This window comes from Tamandua tetradactyla, chromosome 14, assembly GCF_023851605.1.
Source record: "Tamandua tetradactyla isolate mTamTet1 chromosome 14, mTamTet1.pri, whole genome shotgun sequence".
Taxonomy (NCBI): Eukaryota; Metazoa; Chordata; class Mammalia; order Pilosa; family Myrmecophagidae; genus Tamandua; species Tamandua tetradactyla.
In genome coordinates, this window is record NC_135340.1 from 72,055,421 (window position 1) to 72,076,998 (window position 21,578).

General features: G+C 34.2%; 1 protein-coding gene across 11 annotated transcripts in view; it reads right to left on the reverse strand.

The window, feature by feature from the left end:
* Positions 1-21,578, reverse strand: part of ZNF280D (zinc finger protein 280D) — a 142,034-nt gene that overhangs the window by 44,703 nt on the left and 75,753 nt on the right. For all 11 annotated transcript variants that reach the window (XR_013162416.1, XM_077128008.1, XM_077128006.1 and 8 more), the window contains 7 exons: positions 16,229-16,452; positions 12,859-13,016; positions 12,107-12,207; positions 10,969-11,115; positions 5,938-6,072; positions 3,753-4,060; positions 3,147-3,287 (listed from right to left, as the gene is read on the reverse strand). Coding sequence is in view for 10 of the 11 variants with exons in the window: in XM_077128008.1 (XP_076984123.1) it covers positions 3,147-3,287; positions 3,753-4,060; positions 5,938-6,072; positions 10,969-11,115; positions 12,107-12,207; positions 12,859-13,016; positions 16,229-16,452 (1,214 nt within the window). In the remaining variant the exon portion in view is untranslated. The remainder of the gene's footprint in view (positions 1-3,146; positions 3,288-3,752; positions 4,061-5,937; positions 6,073-10,968; positions 11,116-12,106; positions 12,208-12,858; positions 13,017-16,228; positions 16,453-21,578) is intronic.

The window sequence follows — 21,578 nt, forward strand, 5'->3', positions numbered from 1 at the left end:
AATTAAAGGTATTCATCCTCTGGAGAAAATAAAGCTTCTTGTATATGCACACATACAGAGCTCAAGCCTGTAACAAAAGTGCACATCAGGAAGGGATGAGGGTGTACTATTTAGTGGGAAACACCTAAGGTAGTGAGGGGAGTACGAGAACTACTGAAACAGAACAAGCAAAGGTACCCTTTAACCCTTAAAGAGTAGCAATGGAAGCTTTCAGTTCCAGATGAGGCTAACGAGTAAGAGTTCAGTGATTACAATGCAGCACAGTGTTGGGGATCACTGGAAATTGGGAAAAGGGTAAGAAGGGAATCTGGGGCCAAATGCGAATGTTTGGGGATAGGATGAACTTGGAGGACCTAATGCCAGGTGGAAAGCCTATGGAAAATGGGAGATGGCTGAGTGACTCTTTATTTAGGAAACACAAAATATTTTCCAATTTGACCCACTATAAATTAAGGGCAGAGGGTGCATGGGTGGTTCAGTGGTAGAATGCTCGCCTTCCATGTGAGAGACCCAGGTTCAATATGTGGACCACGCACACCCCCTCACCCCCCAAAAAAAAAATTAGGGGCAGAAATAAAAACCACTTTGGGCAGCCACGTGGTCTGGCATAGAATAAAAGAACAGCATTGCTCCCAGCAGTCTATACTGAGTGAAAGGCTGCCTAGAGCCTAATTAAGCACAACCCAGGTACGGGTGAGAACCACCACAGTAGCTGGGAGGTGCAGAAGGTGAAGTCTCAGGAAATCATTATGCACAGTGGTAGATCAAAAGAACTTCATGAGCTTCATAAACTTATAGTGAATTATTTCCAGCTGGTGCATTCATGCAAATAATGCCCTGAAAGAGATGGAACTTAAAGGGTATTAGGTGGTAGTTGTGTGAAATCCTAGACACGTGATAATTTTGGGCTTATGTGTGTTCTTTTTAGATGCCAGTGACTCAAAGATTAAAATATCTATTAAATAGGTGAAAACACACATTTGGATCTAAGGAAAAACAAGGACTGAAACTGGAAGATTTAAAGTTGAAAGGTGAAAGATAAAACTGTGAAAGTGATTAAGTTACTGACAAAGGAAAAATAACGAGACAAGATGAGTTGAAGAAAAGGCAATGAAATAAAAGAATAGCCAAAAAGAGAGAAGAAAGATGGTAGTACAGTATAAACGAAACAGGACAGAAGAGTTTCAAAAGCGAGTGATCAACAATGTCAAATAATCTAAAGAAGTCACAGAGGAGTAGGAATGAAAAAAAATGAATTAGTACAGATCTAATAATCTTTAAAGAAGCAGTTTTAGCTGACAGTTGGGGATAACAGTCAAATTAAATGGTAAAGAAATAACAAATAAACTAGTAATAGATACTTTTTAGCAAATGTTCATGGGAAAAGGAAGACAAGAAACAAAGAAAGCAGGCATACAACTCTCCCTCATCCTAAAAAATACCTGAAAATGTTTGGAAGCAGAAGGAATCTGGCAGAAAGGAAGTGGTAAAATGAAGATGCAAGCTAACTCAATAAGACTGTGGAGGAAATGGAGAAAATAAGGGATAAGATCAACTTTAGAAAAGTGGAACATGTTTACTTTCTGAGATTAATGCCTAGATGAAGGCAACAAGACAAAAATGCGAGGTAAAAAAATTTTTTGGAAAAATGAAAAGGATGTCCTCCCACTGAGTAATTCGTAGGCAAGGTTAACAACTGAGTGATCAAAATTAGAATAAAATCCTTAGGATACTAAAAAAGGTTTAAATAAATACTGCAGGTAAAAATATAGAGATATTTAAAAAAATAAAAAGCTAGAAAACAATTGAAGCTAAAATTATGAATTCAGAGTTGACTAAATCAAGAACAGTTTGCTAGTCTAGAACTAAGCACAGAGAAAATTCAAAAGGGGAAGAAGGTTCAAGACTAGCAAAGTGAGCATGACTAAAGGTGTTAAAGATTCTAGAATAAAAACAAAGCAGCATTCAAAACAGCTGGGCCTGAGGATAAGTTTGATTTAAAAATTGGATGGGTGCTGCAGGACTGGAAAAGGAGTCATAGCCTCGAAAGTCACGGAGTAATGAGTCTTCAAAATTAATGAATATTGTATATGGTGAGATTAAAATGGGACACTGGTAAGAAAGGGGATACAGTAAGTTAGAAATGGATGTGAAGTGCCAGCATTAAAATTGTTAAGGTGCTATACAATCAGGCTGATCATCAAGGGCAAAGCAAAATGAAACAAAACAAAATTGTAGTCAGATGCTGAGGCCATCAACAAAAAGTGGTAGCTGATTATGACCAGAAACAAACATAAAGGTCATGTTATGATCTGCAAGAAAATCACTTTTACTAGCTATAACTAAATTCTGATTTTTTTTTAAAAATGGAACCTTATTTTGAGTAATTTACTTATCAGATTAATAACTGAACAACTTTGGCTAATTTTTTTTAACTAAAAATCCATTCCCAAAGAATAAAGTTTTAGGATTCCCTACTAATGAGACACAAATGAAAGTAATATGAGCTCTGAAGGCTTTCCCTAACAGAAATTGTAGGTGCTCAAATAATATATGTTGAGTGAATGAATGAAAAAGAATTTCAACAGTGGCATTATGCCTGGAATGGCCTCTTATTTCACCAAATGAATGCAAGGATGAATGGCTTGATGGCTTGATGGATGAATAGAAGGAAGGAAAAAAGTATGGACTGGTATACCAGAGAGAGAGGCAGACTGTTACAATAATATTTTTAACATCATTGAAAATCCTGGAGTCTCTCAAAGTGATTGCTTTGAAGAGGTTAACACTCATGAAACCACAGGTATTTGTTTGGTAAATGTATTTAAACATTAAAAAATTTAAGTTTGAAAGTAACCATTTTTGGAAGACCTATAGGGGAAAAAATTCCTATAGAAAAAGCATTTCTCTAAGAAACTACCAAAATTTCATTAATCTAACTGCTTACAATTTTAGTTCCAGTAATTTCATGAGTCATTATGTTGAAAAATACTATTAAACAATATCCTAGACATTCCCTATCATTAGGACCGTTTAGCTTCTTAGAGAGAAAAACTGGCTTCTAATAGGATAACTTTATTTTCAAAAAAAAAACAAACTTCCTGCTATAATTTTAATTGGCAGTTTACAGGTTTAACTCATCTTACCTCATCATATGATTTACATAGGCTTTGCTACAGCTAGTGTTGTATCTGCAAAAACTACAGTGGACATATGTAGGAAAGTGGTTTGCAAAATCTTTTATTTCAGAACAACACTCAATGCACTTGTAAACTCCCCGACGGTACCTTATGGAGACATAAAGAAAATGATGAAAGTATATTTGAAAACAAAAATAATAAGAGAAAGCCTTAACGTTGTAGTCATTAAAGCCAAGGGGTTTAAATTAACATTTTAAAACAGACTTATAATTTCAAAATCTGCTGTGGAAGAACAAGCTAAAATAAGTATAAAAACATTTAACATCAAATAATGGTCTTCACTAGAATAAAAGGGGATTAAATTAACTAATTCAAACATAATAATAAATAATACCAGTATAATATACGAAAATTAGAGAATGAAAACAACAATTCAAGTACAGCTCAGCAGTTGTAAAAAATACCATTTTATTATTTGCTTGGCCTTTATGCCAGATAAGTGATACCATGTAAATGTACAAGAGAGTTCTGTGTTAGGGCAAACTTATTTAAATTAAGGCTTTCATATTTAAGATTAAATTAGTATTATATGTCAGGAATAAAAGATATTACCTTAAGTTCCTCAATGCAGTATTGACTTTACTTTTTTTATTGCTACTTGCCAATGTATTTTGTTTCTTTTGCACATTAGAGATTTTTGATTTGTATTTAGATTTACTTCCATTAGGCTTACTTGTACTAGGTTTACTTGTATTGGATTTAGTTGTATTAGGTTTACTTATATTAGATTTTGTGGGATTTTTAGCGGTTATGTTTTTAGTTCTTGGAGGTGAGAGCTGAAGGGTAGAAGTGCTTGCACTAATGGAAGGTGTAGTTGAAGATCCTGATTGAAGAGGTGCAACTGAAGCTCGAATAGTAACCTAAAAAAGACGGAAGATAACATTTGCTTTAGATGATTAGTCATTACACCAGTATCAAAAATATCACTGTAATACAAAAAGTTAAACATTAAGTATTTTGAAACAGCAATATAAACTATAATGGGGTAAGTCTTCTATTTTTCTAAATGTCCATATCAATTAAATGAAATTAAATTTTATATTTATTCACCATTGTAATATTACAGTTTTGCATTGATAACAGTTATGTTAACACTGATATTAATGGATAATTAGGAGTTAATGCAAATTATATGAACATCTAAAGAGCACATTCCATAGCTATCTTAATGCACTGATATAACTAAAAAACTTCTGCAAATATAGACATCAAAATTTAAATCTCAAAACCTGAAAAAATAACTCTAGAAAGGTTTGCATTAACCTTCATTAACTACAAAGCAAACAGATCTACAGTAAATATGACCTTCTCTTTCCAGGGACTCATTGGGCAGGATTTATGCTTATAGTGTTATAGGCGAGGTTACATCAATTCATCATACAGGATGTACAGTTAAATAATATCCAGAATTTCCTTAGAGGGAACTAATATAAAATTTATCATTTAGCATTCAGAAAGAAAAAATGTTCAATTATATCTGTTGGTGACAAAGGAAAGCATAATTGCCTACCAACGTTCTTGTTAATCATTTGTTTAAAGATTATTCTCCCCGTGTATTTGAGGAACAGCCTATGAAGAGGTATTAAGAAGTGGTATCATACAAAAGCACTGGACTCGGCTCAAAGGACCTAAGGTTAAATCTCATACTACCTTTTCCCAGCCATGTGACCCTGAATAAGAAATTATATTCTCTAAATCCCTCCTCTACCAATAACATGGGAACAATATGTGCCTAGTCTACCTCACTGAATGGCTATATGGATTAAATTACACTATGTATATATATAAAAAAAGCACACTGAAAGCCTAATTCTAAAGTGCTATAAAAACATTCAGTATCATTAATATTAATATTATTATTACTATTATTATTAACAAGGGAAGATATGAGAGAGGACTGCACTGCTTACATTAGTGTTCTGCATGTCTAGTCCCAGCATGGAATGAATGGATTGCAGGGAAGAATACTGGATAGCTTCTCTCGCTCTAGGTCTTCAGAGCATGGCTCTATATTGTTTTAGTTAATTCAAATAACAGACATACCCACATTCAAAGGTAAGTACCCAAAGCCAAATATAAATGTTTTGGGGATTATTTCACTTTGGATTATCCATGCCTCTGTTTCCCTCCACTGGAGCAAATATTCAAGAGCTGACTGTATATAAAGAAGTCAGAGAAAACAGATGTATATAAGGCAAACAGGGAAAAGGAAATTACAGTCATCAGTATGCAGTCAGACAGGTGTTTGCTCACTTAAAACACAATGCTATCCAGCAGCAGAACTTGCTTCTCTGAGAATAGATTCAGTAATACCAACCTCAACAAATAGCTGAGAATCTATGTATTTAAGGCTCTTTGCCAAATGCTGGGGACACACAGATAAATAAAACATGATTCCTAATCTCAAACACCTTACAGGCTAGCAGTTAAAACATATACATATACACTGCCAACTGGAACACCTCAACAACAGCTTACATAATATTGAAACAACCCAGTGACCGAGGCAGCAGTTAATCTAGTTATATTTTCTACAAAGGATTCCCATTCCAACATAGCACGCACCTCTGAACTAAAAACAGTGATTAGTGATAAACCTAAAATTGAAGTCACAATAACAATTAGAAGTCATATAATTTAATATAAATAGAAAAATTATCTTCAAAAGATAAAACAAGATAGGAGTTAACTTCTATTAACATGCAAAATATTCAAATACAACATATTTAAAACTCACTTTTGTTCCAGGAGGCAATCCTTCTAGTTGTTTAGGTTTTACAAATGTTCGATGATGCTGAGTCTTATGATCCATCTTCTCCTTGCATGTCAAAAATTGCAGTCTGCATTTTGTACAACGATGGATACCTTTTTTCTGTTTAGAAAAAATAATTTCTGCAGTCACAAATCCTGTGACCTGAAATTGCTCTGACAACTTTTTTTCAGGCAATTTTAATGATAAAATAATTTGTTAAATAGTATTTTTACTATTTCCCATCACAAATAATATGAAAATATTATTTCATTTTAAAGACACTCCTTACACTAGTCTTTGAGCTTCCAAAGTATTTATCACCATAGAGATATCAAACATGAAAGTTCTCAGTAGGTTCTAATGAAAGTTTTACCAAGTGTGATGTGAACCTCTTAACTATAAATTTGAAGTATTCAAACACACAATTCTATGAAAATGAGCTACATATGTTTCTATCCTGGAAAAAATAAATTATTTTTAATTTTTTTATATTTCTAGTTGGTACACAAGTTGGTAAAATTAACTGAACTTCTAAAACCAAACAAACACAGCCAGATATTCTAAAGCAGGTTATGTCATAGAAAGCAATGTTATCTAATAAAACTTTCTGTAATGATGGAAATGTTCTATACCAGCAATGTTCAATATAGTAGCCACTTGCCACATATGCTTATTGAGCACTTGAATTGATGGCAAATGTGACTAAAAACTGAATTTTTACTTTTATTTAATGTTAATTAATTTAAACTTAAATAGCCACATATGGCTAGTGGCAACTATTTTGGACAGCACAGGTATAAAATAATAAACCAGAAAATTGCTCTCAATCTACAGGTTGAGAAACCCCTGACTGAGTCACTCCTCAAAACCAGTCCTGTTATTATTTTATAGATGGGAAATGAGACCCAAGAGAAATCTAAGTTATTTCCCCTTAGCTAGTCAGTGACATTGCCAGACTGTTCTTTCTACTATATAATATCAATTATACTCTTCACCTATAAGTTCTCATTAATTTAAAAGTGTCACATATGTGTCATATGTATACACAGACACACATATGTACATTTTAAAAAACATACAAATACATCACTACTTCTATATGAAATACAATCAATCATTTACAAAAATCGAATGAGGTAAGATACATGAAAGTACTAATACAGTACTTTTTGGCACAACACGGGCAGGCACTGGGAATCGAACCCAGGTTCTCTGGCATGGCAGGCAAAGATTCTTGCCTGCTGAGCCACCGTGGCCCGCCCGGCACAGCAGGCATTTGATAAACAAAAATTATTTATAAAATTAAAAGCACTGTATAAAGATAATGTGTTTATATTACTATTCTACCTTTATCTTAAGAATATACTGAATTATATCATCGGTACAGGTGCCCTAAACAAATTAACCTATATATGCTCAAGGGAAAAAGAGAAATAGAAAAACTGCAGCCAACAGATATCAAAACAACATGACAGAAAGAAAAGCTCCCCAGAGTCCAGTCCCCAGAAATCTTTATCTACATTTATCCTATTTCATGGCTTAAAATACAAATTATCCAAATGTCTTCTTGACATTAATTAATGTTTAATATATCTTAAATCAACATGCACAGAACTGAATGTTACATTTCCTCTCTACCTCTCTGTCAAAAAAAACAAAAACAAAAACCAATCTGATCCTCAGTCTTCCCCATATCTCAGTATATGGGAACTCTGTTCTCCTAGCTGCAAAGGACAAAAAGAAAAATCCGCCACTCTCTCTCACACACCCCACATTCAACTCTTTAATAAAACCTTTGACTCTACCCTTAAAAAACATCCACAACATTTCCATTTTGCATCACCTCCGACTACTGTTACCACACTGGTCTAGCCACTCACTTGGGCTATTGCAGTAGTCTCCTATGTTATCCCTTTCCCCCACCTACAGTTTACCCTCCCCATAGATGCCAGGGATGACATGGCAGATCTTTCACAAGCTTAAAACCCTCCAAAGGACATTCCAAAGGACTGACTCTGGTTTACAAGGCCCCTCATGAACTGGCCTGCATTCTAGTACTAGGAACTGATCTCCTACTATTCTTCCTCCTATTTGCTTACTCTGCTCCTGCCACACTTGTGTTGCTGTTCCATGAATGTCCAAGGTATACACTTACCTTGCTGCCTACTTAATGTTACTCTCCCAAATATCCACATGGTTTACTCCCTTAATTTCTTCAGAGAGATACAAAATAGCTACCACTCCTTCACCCCCTACCCCACCTCAATCCTTGGCACCTCCTATCCCTACCCCAATCCTTAGCATGCCCTATCCTTCTACATTTTCCTCCCACATAACTTATCACCAGATGTCACACATATGCATTCAGACAACCATATATGTATATACACTTATTTTCTTTTTCAATTACAATGCAAATTCTAGGGGGCATAAACGTTGCTTTCTTCACTGCTGTATCTCCAATATTCTTCACACATGGTAGACAATAAATATTTGTAAGTAAATGGACAGCAAGGCAGATAACAAGAGCAACTTAACCAGTTCAAAATGTCTGCCATTCCATCCAATGAGAGTTTGCCCAGAGTCCTGAGAGAGAATACATTAATGTACGATTCGCTCAATTGCAGTCAAGTCTTGCACATTTCTCTTGTATGTGTAGGCATTTTAATGTATTAAGGGTGATGATTATATAGTACATTTTTTAAAAACATGATATTCAACCAATGAAACAGTAATCTGTTTCAAAGGCAGAGAAATAATATTTGGTGTTAAACTTTTTGACAAACATAGGATATCGTTGGGAAAATGTGAGGGATTTTTCAAGGGAAATTATGATTATATGCAATTTCTGCTTTTAGACAATATCAGTTTGGCATATGATTCTGCTGTAACGCAGTAAAAGCTTTGGCTATGAGGTAAAATTTTGACTCTCACTTATTAGGTAATGAATGTGACACTGAAAGCTTTGCCGTCTCATCTATAAAACAGAAATAATCACATCCCTGCTTCAGAGGATGGTTGCGAAGATTGAACAAGAAAATGCATGTGCATGTAAAGCCCCAGTGGCTGCCATCACAAGGTAAATGATTACTTTATGTTAACTGCTTATTGCTTTTATGAACGATCTAATGAATCATCTCAAATTGCTTTCATCATTTCTTAAAAGTCATGCAAACTGGGTTGTTAGCACTAAAAATCACCCAAGATACGATAAAACAGCCTCTTTTAAAAAAGTTACAACCCAAGTCTTCAAAGAGACGAAAATGTGTCATAGATTCAATCACTCTTAATGTCCATTATCACACAAATAATGTTATTTCAATTACAAATTTACAATCCTGCTTACCTATGGTATTCTGGTTTTTTGTACATAAATTAGGCAAATTGTAAATACCTTGAAGGATGCCTGATGACCCTTCTTATTAATAAATTGGCCCTTTTTTACGATGGCTATCAACTTCCTAGGTACTCCAAACAAACAAAAAAAGAAAATTGGGCACCCATGGAATGTTTAGACATACAATTTAGGGTACGAACACTGGTTACAGATCATAGCAAGCCCAGATATTTCTTCATACATATTATTTTCCCCTTATCTGTAACTCACATTGGAACTTAGAAAAATATAGGGGGAAAATTATGTTTAAAGCCCCATTATCAAAAAGAGATACAGCTTTACATCGCTTTCCCCCTTTCAAATTAAAGGCCAAAGATGACATACATCAAGTATAGCATTTCCCAAACTCTGTTTCTCAGGAAATGTTAATAGGTATTGCGCAAATAAAGAGTTCGATGGTCAAATAAGTTTGGAGATCAATACATATTATATTCCTTGCTTGGAGATTTACAATGTCCATTTAATATACTAAAAATTCTGAGAAGTTCTGCTTTAGAAAAAAAGCAAACTCTGTTTAATTTTGCAAATCTCGCCATTCACCAAATTTATTTAACAGGAACAATTTTAGGGGAAACACCTATTAATATGTGAGGGAACCCTTCTGGGTAAACTCTAAAATAGAAAAAGATCTTACCAGAAATTCTCAAGGATGAGTGACATACCAGTCACAATATAAATGATCCCAAATTTATTTGAAAATTTTACTTTCACGATCTTTCCCAATTAACAGCTATCTAATGACTGAATTTGAAAGTCATGTGAGCACCAAAGCTGAACAAATTGGTGTGCCAAGGCAATCAACAAGAAAATGTAATGAGCTGATTATTAAGGGGGCAAAACTTGATTACATGATCATATTCAGTAAATCCACTGACTTCTGATTTTCAAACACTAAAGAACAGACTCTGTGTTGCATCAATATTTACAGCCCAAACAGAAGATAGATCAATTGTTTTAGGGAAAGAACCAAAAGGTAGAACATCAGAATTCAAGGAAAGGTGCAAGCACTAACACAGGGATCCCAGAAGTTATGTAGCATAACTGGCAAAGCCATCCATAAAACAATTTAAAACCTAAGAATAGTTTTCTGGCAGAGTTCATATATCTAGCAGCAAATATCATTACTGTTTCCTTTGTTATAAAAATCCATTATGGATCAATGATGACATGTCTTATAATAATTAAAGGCTCTAGAAAGTGGAAATAAAGTTTGAAGAAGAAGAGGAAAACAGGATTTTAAGACCCTAATCTTATTTTCCTCAGGTCAAACTCATCCCTGTCTCTGCTCCTGAGAATACTTTCAAAATCATTCTTATACCTATGCTTGGAACGGAAATATCCAATCTTTTGGATATTCCACTCATCTTCCCTTTTATTCCCTCAACTCTAGGCTTCCTATTTCTAGCTACCTCTCAGAATTTTCAGTACATATCAGCTGTACCATCACCTGAAAGGAAGTAAGGAAAAGAAGTGGAAATTTTACAAGTAATTAAGCATAAAGTGTAAAATAATCATTTTATAACAACTTTATTTTCCTTGCAGAACAAATCTAACCAATGTCCTAATTTATAATCATTCTTTTCACTAAGACAAGATGACGAAGAACTGGTAAATCTCACCTGATGCTTCATGTAATGATGCATATAGGGTGTTGCAATTTTAATAACTTTGAGGCAAAATGGACATAGCAAGTTCTTTGTGTTTTCATGGGATGTTCTAAAATGTGCTTCTACATCAGAAAATGATGATGATCTATAATTGCAAACCTGGAAATATAAAGGTTTAGCTTAACGTGAAAATTTATAACTAACATTCAATTACAAAGTAACAATGGGTCATTTGTTTAGAAGAATATTGTGTGCTACAAATTCAGCTCTGCTGCCTGCACAACCAAGAAGCCTACTACCCCAAGGATCAAAATATAATCTTTGAGATGGAAAGTTACTTTTCAAAGTTTAGGGATACTTTCTAAAATACAATATTACATCCCTTCTTTTTCTCAGATCTACTAACCTTTATCTTGATTTGGGTTTTCAACCTGACACTACTTGTTCTATAAAGTTTTTTTCTGCTATATAAAACAAAGTATGATATTTTAGGTTTTATAGGGCCTTTAGGCTATAGCAGTAACAATTTATCCTTACCTTGCTTTACTATCTTTTGAAATTCTGGAAAAATACTAGTCCCAAAGTTTTGAGTTAGGCTCTCTATAACTGACAGTATTTTCAATTTCCCTAGTATGACTACATGCTTCCTTATATGGTAAGATAAGTTCATATGTTTATCTTTCTTCAGCTTTCCTTTGTCTTGTACAGAAATAGCAAACAGCCTGCAAGCCAAATCCAGCCTCCCTCTCAAAACTCCTACATATAATACGTGGATTATGCCAAAGAAAATTCCATGAATAAATTACTACAAGATTGACTTCAATTTTAGTAACTATTTTATTGAAATGGTTTAAAGGTTAAAACAATATTTCATTACACATGAAAATTATAGGAAATTCAAATTTCAGTGTCTACAAATACTTTTACTGGAACAGTCACACGCATTCATTTACTTATTTTTTACTTATTTTTATCCCTTTATATTACAAAGGCAGAGCTGAGTAGTTGCACCAGAGACCACATTACTCTCAAAGTCTAAAATCTGACCCTTTACAGAAACAAAATGTGCTGATTGCTTTTCTATTTGGTTTAAACCATACAATGAAGAAACAAAACAAATACTTAAGGTCACAATAAAATGTATAAGTACCTGGCAAATATATGGCATTTCACCGGGTTTATGATTGTCCTTCATATGTTGTAAAAGAACATGTTCTGTTTCAAATGATAATTCACAAATTTTACAAATAGCTAAAAGAAAGGGGGAAAACACATTACCTTATGACGTATATATTAAAAATTTTATTTTATACATTCATATCAATAATAATAGTAACATTTGTAGTGGTGGTTGTTACATAATTGTTAACACTATACTTTATATTCTCATGTAATTCTCATAACAACACTAGGAGGTAGTTACTATTATTGTCCCCATTATCCAAATAAAGAACCTGAGGCACAGAAAGATTAAGCAACTTGTCTGAGATAACACAATGGCTTTATTAAGAGGCAGAGCTGGGATTTAAACTCAGTTTGTCTAGCTCCAAAACCTATTATTTTAACTACAAGTATAGTTACTTATTAATTTTCCTATTAAAGTTTAAATAAAGGGCACTGATTGTATATTTGAAACCCCAAAAATCTAAGATTTCTAATTTAGCTCCCTATGTATAATGCACAGGTTATGCCAAGGGAGTTTCCACTAATGAACTATTTACAAGAAAGACTTCAATTTTATTAACTAATTTTATATAAAATGTATAAATGCTAAAACTTACCTTTTTCAATTCTACCCTGAAATCTCAAGTGTATCTCTTATTTTTTATCAGAATTGATGCCACCACAATTTAGATTACTGAAATCATTAATGTTCAATACTTAAATGAAATTGTAACTTACTAGAAAATTCATGGGGTGTATGTGTACTTTCAATGTGACACTGCAGCTGAAATGGTGTAGGAAACTGACGGTAGCAGTGCTGACAGGTGGTGTGGTTTTCCCAGCTCTCACTGCTCTGCTTCTCAAGTTCCAAATGGTGTTTCATGTGGTTCATAAACCTATAAATGATTGTCAACAGGTGCAAAAATTCAGATTTGAATACAAAAAAACCTTGCAAATAAGTATATGAACTTAGATCTTAAAAATACAGTTGTATTACTCAAAATAAAAATCTCAAAAGCCTTAACACCCTCTAGAAAAGTGAACACTTTAAATAATCACTTCTGTTAAAAGCTTCAGTAAACATCTTTGTTTTAATAATTCACTAATATATTTAATGTGGAATACCATAAATTTGCTTTAATTCTTAATCATTCTTATAGATTAAAATTTTAGGTAAAGAAAAAAACAGCAGGCTTCTTTTCCATATGTTAAATACAGGTTATGTTTTAAAATGAAATAATGAAGGGCAAGAAACTCTCCCACCAAAACCAGCTACAGAGTCGTGAGAGAAATCTTTCAAGGCCTTGAAGATATACAATAGGTTCCAGATGCTTAAAAGACAAATTACTAGTATTTTTACCTGCATTTTGGTTTCTAGATGCATGTAATAGCAATTTTAGTGCCTACAATTACAAGAACCTTTTCTTTTATTTAATGGTACTGATTTACTGTTAGCACAGACTGTTCATTTTAACTTGCAGACTATGCCCTTTGTAGGCAACATCCATTTTTCAATTTTACATTCTGCTACTTCAGCTTCCCTAAAAGGCTTCTTATGAGCAGGAACTATGACCTTCACTGGCAGAAAGTGAAGAGCTTATTGAAGCTTTTTGCTGAACTTGAAAGTAAAAGTTATTTAATCACAATAATTTTTAGACTGGGTCACTATTTTCAATTATTCACTTTGAGTCCCTAAATGAAATAAACTTGAAACTAAGTGATAATGTCATCAATATGGATTAACAAACATCATGAAGATTACAACATTTATCTCTTTCACACACCTCCATGACATTAGTTCTATTTAGAGATGACATAGTATAATTTGATATATTCTTCTTCCTTTGGTTTACCAACTCTACAAAAACTGACATAAAATCCTAGTCCTGACTAAATATTTTCGTAAAGATCATGAGCCATGAAACTTTCAGCTCACAACTTTAAGCACTAAAATATATCTATATAAATAATCTCTTACCAAACTAGCTGTTTCTCAATTATTGTATGAACCTCCACCAGAAGCTCATACTTCTCAAACTAGGTGATAGAAATTAGGGGGTGGGGGTGGGGAATGGAGAGCAAACCTCTTGCAGTGATGTTCATAGACTAATACAACTCTGTTTTTGGTGACCCTCAATATGGGGAGAAAAATGTACCATACCAGTGTGTCGACAGGGCAGAGTAGAAATCTTAAGCATTGGTTTCTCCTCTAAAACCATCAAATTAACAACCTAGTTTTTACTGTTAAGGTTAACATTATTTAACATATATAACTTATCTGGTTATCCTATGTTTGCTATTAAGGTTACATTTACTAAAAAATCAGTGTTTCAAAAAAAGGTTAAACTCCTAGTGGTCGTCAAATGCAGTCTGCTTAAAATTTCTAGATATTCCAATCATCTAGAAATATGTGATCATTCTTCTGCAACAATAATCAAAAATAAAGAAATTTCTTATGTTTAATGCCAAATGAGCTAGTGTTAAAGGAAAAGACATAAAAGTACTGCTGAAGTAACTTCTCATATCATATGCATAATATTTAAGTATAAAAGACTAAATCAGTGACTACTATGCATTTTACCATATTTACTAGCACGATTTTCTGACGCATTTTATTATTAAAATGGTAAGATAAGGAAATGGCAGAGCTTTATTGTTAATATTGTTTCTGTGTTACATCTCAAAGCACAGTTTCTCTTCTACTAAGTTACTAGGCCCATTAGCTATCGCTGGCTGCTGAGCCTTGATCAAGGGAAGTAACAAAATGTGAAAATTCACATGATAACATATGTGAAAGAACTCTGAAAGCTATAAAGCACTACCATAAACATAGTATTCATAATTGTTATAGGCTTATAATATATTTCAAGGTTTTCCTATCCTTTTGGATCCTTTTGGATCCAAGAACTCATAGAAAAATAAAATAAATGCTGACCCAGAAATAAAGTAAATGCTGGCCCCAGAAGTAATCTATAGGTGCTAAAGAAAGATAATTACAAATGATGGTTATCAATAGAAAGCTTAAAATATGATATATACATATCTAATTATACACACCTACCTATTTATCTGTCTCTATCTATCTATCCACACAGGCACATATGTACATCTATATATCTCATGTAAGGGAAGTACAGTGATATCTGCAACTTATTTTGAAATGCATCCAAAAACTCAGTTTGAGGAAAGGATGATAAAGTAAGTATAGTAAAATAGTAGAAGGTTAATGTTAGAACATAGAAGTGCTCACTGTAAGAAATTTTCATCTTTGTTGAACTCTGAAAATTTTTATAATAAAACGTTAGAAAAACAATCTTACCTAATACAAAATGTTAAGCCATAGAAATCAATGAAAAATATGAATCATTGCATCTTGTTACTTTGTTCTTGTTTAGTAACTCATTTAGGATGACAGCTAATAGCATGCCATGTAACTCAAACACTGCAAAGTACAGGTTCCCCAAATTTAAAGCACGCATGTATAAAGTCTTTAAAATTTTATTCGGAATTAAATCTCTATTTAAAAAAAAATTTTGGGGGGGGGAGGGGAGCAGTGCATGTTCCAGAAATCAAACTCAGGTCTTCCACATGTAAAGCAAGCATTCTACCAATGAAAAATGTGTTGAATTTTTAAATAAAAGCAGACGTGTTTCCTAGGCACTTCTCTAAAAATATCACTTTGTCCACAAAGTTCATGTTCTAAAAATTATATGTACGAAAGATTTAAGCATTAAATAAGAGTATGGAGGAGATCAAACTGGATAAATCATAAAGAAATGGTTCTAATGATGTGAAAAAATAAGATTCACATGCAGTTAAAAAATAAAAAGGCATCTAATGAAAATCCCTATATCAATATAACATAGGAAAAAGAAGTAACTTTTGTCCTTTTTAAGCACCTGAAAGACATACAACTACCTGAATCCAGGAGCAAAACCCCTAAAATATAAGAAATGACAAAAGTTTTCAACAAGAGAATCTGCTCTGCTCTTAGCAGTGTTAAAATCACTTATCAAGGATGGCACAGAAAAATGCAACATAAAGATACAACAATTATATCTGTAGCAATCCAATTTTCAAATAGAAATAAAAACAAGTATTTACATACCTAATATTATTTTTAAGAATTTTCAGGCAACTGAAGCATTTAAAGGTTGTGTGAGTCTTCTGTTCTTCCTGGACATCTCCTTCATGTTTTCCATAATAAAAATCATTAACTAACATGATCAATTTTCCCTTCTCTGAATCAACAGTTGTATTTTTATTTGCTGTACTTGAAAATTCTGTTTTAGCCAGTCCAAAGAAGTTATTTATCATGTCAGGACAACAATACTGAAAGAGAAAAAATAGAAGTCTTATTTATCCCTTTAAAAAATTAGATAACCAAAAAATGCTTCTTTGTTTACAACTAAGTCCAGATCATATCAAACTATGCTTGGTAATGTATCTGGAAAAATATTCACCAAAAGTTTTCGTGACTATAACATATACTAAAAAAAATTCAAGCAATAAATACCTATTATCTTAATAAGCAAAAAATAATTTCAAAAAAGAAATGAAAAACCTTAAGACAAGGACTGGCTATAGATCTAATAGCTTTTTAACCCTGCCATTTACCTTTTCAGATGTAAATATTTAATAATAATTTGTTCCTTAGTGAAAAATCTTTCATTTCATTTCATATCTGTGTCAAGACAGAGAATAGAAAGGAAATAAAGTTTTATATGTCATATTTATGTGTTATTAACAAGTGATACAATAAATTTCATAAAGCCGAGTTGGAACTGGTTTGAGCACAATTAATCTGCTATTCCTAGACACAAGGTGCTAGAAAATGCATGAGAAATAAAGTAAGAAGCATCAGTTATATCTTGAAAACTTCAACAGTTATATCTTGAAATCCAAAATGATTAAATATTCGAAGGGGAAATTCACCTCATGGGTAAACTCAAGATGTTGCATAAACTGGTTCTAATACAGAATACCTTCACATGAGCTTTTTACTGATCGATGAGCTAAGCCATTTATTATAGATAATTTTCAGCTGTAAGATTTCTCTAGGGCAGTGTTTCTTAGAGGGCAATCTGAGGAAGACCTGCATTAGATAAACCAGAAGTACTTGTCAAAATGCTAATTCCTGGGCCCCAGGAAGTTGACGCTGTAAACCACAATGTTAAGAGGTAGTGCCCAGATATCTGTATTTTTAACAAGCAACCCAGGTAATTCTTTTACATCTTAAAGCAACTATCTTAAGCTCTTCCTAAATGTGTTATTTAGTAAATCAGAAGCAACAGAAAATATGAAAATCTAAACAAAACACTATTCCATTTCTAAGACAACATCTATTTCCTCTCCTGCCAATAAGAAATGTTAGATTGCTGGTGAAATTTCCAGTATTACATGGAAAGGTGGGTCTTTGATCCAAGACAGACCTATATTTCCTTCAAGGTTGCCTTATAGTTATTTTATTATTTGTCAATTCTGAAATCTACAAAGAAAAGAATAACAAAGAAAAATCTAAAATAGATTTAGAAGTGAAAAAAAAAAAAACTGGATTAAATGGGATCCTTAATGTGATATAACTTGTGTTTAAGAGTTAAGGCTGCACCCATGATCTGAATTAAGATAAATATACTAGGTCTTCAATATAATATGGTCCTCTATAGCCTACCACTAAGTAAATCAGCTGAAATGAAACTATAACAAAATGAGGGAAATGAGAAAGGTCTTGCTGTATATGCTTCTAGTCTTCTCCAGACACACATAGTATTTAAGAGCTCAAAGTTATGAATGTCAGATGATTCCTAAGGACTTTTTCCAGGCTAAATTCCTTCTAAAAAATGCTATTTTTGATTATAAGGAAAAATGAGAAAAGAATGGCTCAGATTAAATCATCAGCATTATTAGAAAAATGCCTCTAACTATATGTCATAGTATAAATGTTGTGGCTTAGAAGTATCATTGGATAGACAAAACTCACCTTATCTGCAGCTTTCCTATCTGGAAGATTTCAAACAGTGGGAAAACATAATACTTAAAAACTGCACAATATAGAATAGCCTCCCTAATTATAAATGTGGATAATCTTATGTACATTACATCTGGCTTTCAGACTGAAGAATTTTCTCTCAGTTATATTTAGGACTTGATTATTTTCTAATATCGAATAACCTAAATAATCTCAAGTAGGGTTGCTACAAGGTTTATATTCTTCAGAAAAGTCCAATTTGGTACATTTAGAAAAGTTCAAAATTACCCTAAAACACTCATAAATTATGATACACATAATACATGAAGGTTTGCTTGCTGCTCTCCCATTTTCTTTCCTATTTTTTTTTTAACAGAAAAGTAAGTGTGCTGGTTTGAAACGCTTATGTACCACAAAAATGCAATATACTTCTAATTCAATCTCGTGAGAGCAGACCTACTGTTGTTTGATTAGGTTGTTTCCATGGAGATGTGATTCATCCAGCTATGGAGGGAATTCTTTGATTAGGCTGTTTCCATGGAATGTAACCCTGCCCATTCATGGTGGGTCTTAATTTGCTTACAGGAGTCTTATACGAAGGAGACATTTTGGAGAAAGCACAGATGCTTGGAGAGCCAACACAGAGATTAGATTATTAGAAACAACATCCCAGGAGATACCAAGGAAGAACATACAGGAGCCTAGAGAGCCACTGTGAAACTAATCCAAGAGAGAAGGGCTAGGGAATGTGGTTATGTGCCTTCCCATGTGACAGAGAAACGCCAGGTGCAACTGGCATTTTCTTGAGCAAAGGTATCCTCTTGTTGATGCCTTAATTTGGACATTTTCAAGGCCTCAGAACTATACATTTGTAATCTAATGAAACTCCTTTATAAAAGTCAATCCATTTCTGGTACATTGCATTCTGGCAGCTTTTGCAAATCAAAACAGTAAGATAGGATCAGGTTTAAAAAATAAACATACCCAAATCTTTTTCACAGTTCCTTTGAACTAATGCTCCAGAATCTTAGAGAACAGCTGAGTAATAAATCACTGAAAACCAGGAATGGTAGTAAACTTTGGTGGGAGATTTATTAATGAAGAGTGTGAGAGTAACGTTTCCTAAAGAAAATAACCAATGGGCAAGAAAGCAATGGAAGGAATGACAACAAAGCTTAGATTTAAGGTTTTATAGGAGGACAGTGCAATCTATGGAGGTCCAAGATCAACGGGCCATCTTTCATTCAGCTCTAACATACTTTTGGTCCTAGCCCTTCACTGCAATCCCTGGTTTAGCCCCATTTTCCTGGCTTGGCCATTCTGCAAATATTAAATTCCTTTAATGTCATATACTCTAGTTTGACAAAGATCACAGAACTATTTTCATTTTCACTTCTCCAAGAAAATAGTTCATGTTCTGTTGCTTTGTTAGAAATCTAAAAATTTAGGTAAGATTTTCAGACAAAGGAATTGGTATGCTATTTTTAAATAATAAAACAGGATTTCCCACAAAACATACTATGTAAGTCACCATTTCCCTCTTCTCCTCCTGAAATTCATCCAAAAGCCCTAATAATCAAATTTTGCAAAGTCAATGTCCATTAAAACTAAGAGCTATATAATATACAAATTCTATAGTCTATGAAAGCACTACTAAAAGCAGCCTCGATTAAGCAGAAGGCATGTAGTTGGAAGTAGATCAGAGAAGTCAAGATGGACCAATGGTAGACGCTTCTATAAAGTGCCAGCAAAAATACATATCCTAAAGGCAAGGAACACATCCTGAATGGGAAAGCTATAAGCTTTGTTTATAAAAACTGGTACAGAAGGTGGGGTGAGAAGGAAGGCAGTAGGAGCCCCCCAGACCTGGTTCGGAACAGAGGACCAGAAAAGGCAATGCTACATTCAGAATCACACAAATAAGTCACATTTGCACAAAGTAATCTGCCCAGGGCACCAGGGTTGTATAAACCACATAGGACACTGTTAAGGTTATGCTGGCAACCCTCACCTCCCAGAAGGAGCCTTGTACAAAACAGCTGTCCTCAAAACTCCAACACATTCATCATGATAGGAGCTCATATCTAAACAAAATACTTTAAAATAAAGGGAGAAAAACAGGAAAAATTGGCAAACAGGCAAAAATACTAACTGTGAAAAATAGTGATCAAATTTTTTTTTTGCCACAAATCGTTTAAACTTAATGAAGTAAATGTCTGTATTGGAATATCACTGAGCAAGAAGATGTGACAATCATGGATGAACTGAACAAAATGGGGAAAAGAAACACAGTTTTGATGGCTAAAATATTTCAAATCAAGTTGAGACGTCATTCTGGAGGTTACTCTTATGCAAGTTTCAGCCAAGTATTGCAAACTGCCACAATACGACAAACACCAAACTACTATAAAGTTGTATTCATTAAGTTTGTTTTTCAGAGATTTGAAACCTCCAGATGGTTCCAATGCCAAAGAAACTCTAAAACCCAGAGATGAGCGTGCCAAGATGGCGGCTTAGCGATGTATGGGATTTAGTTTGTCCTCCAGAACAGCTACTAAATAGCCAGGAACAGCACAGAACACCTGTTGGGGCCACATCAGTGACTGGACACACAGCATACCTCACTCTGGACCAGCTAGACAGGCGGCCGGCATACCTCCCCCACAGGCTGCTTCCCAGAGGGGAAAGGAAAGAGACTTTATCAGCAGCAGGGGCTGGGAGCAACTAACCTTCAATTGTGGAATTAATTCACAAATTCTAACTACAAAAAATAGGCCCCGAGCTCAGGTGAATCTGGTCAAAGCGGACATTGATGATTTTTGCCCAGGCCCCAAGGGACCAGGGCTGAAGGAAAAAGAAAAAAGAAAAAAAGGAACAGAGGTTTTTTGGATCAGATAACACATAATACTTGAAAGGGTCGGGGCCCTGAAGGAAAGGAGGGGACACATAGGATCTGAAGGTACACAAAACAGCATACCAGCTTATGTTCTTGATTGGCAAACCTGAGGAACAGGGGTCCTGCTCTGAGGATTTTTCTTTCTTTTTTGAGGCTGTCTTTCTATAAAGAAAGAAAGACAGCCTTTGGATACAGGGCAGGGCTTGTAAGGCTGCAACTGCCCAGGCACAGGCAGAAACAAGCCTGTTTGAGAGTTTGTCTGGAGCCTGTGTCTTCCCCAGGGGAGGGGTGGGGCCCAGCTCAGGTGGAATCCCTCCCTTAAGGAATTAAGACCCCAAGGTTTGGAAATTTGAAGCGATTAAAGTCAGCCTACAAACTCTCTTCTGTCTCTACCACGCCACCAGCAGGGAGAGTCTAACAAAGTTAAAGGCACCACATTATCTTATGCTGGTGGGACCCACAGGCAGACAAGGACCACATATTGGGCAGGACAGGAAAAACACAGAGCTCAGAGACCTCACAGGAAAGTCTTTCAAACTGCTGTCTCTCACCCTCAGGGAAAACTGACGCAGGTGACTCTTTTCTCCTGACAAG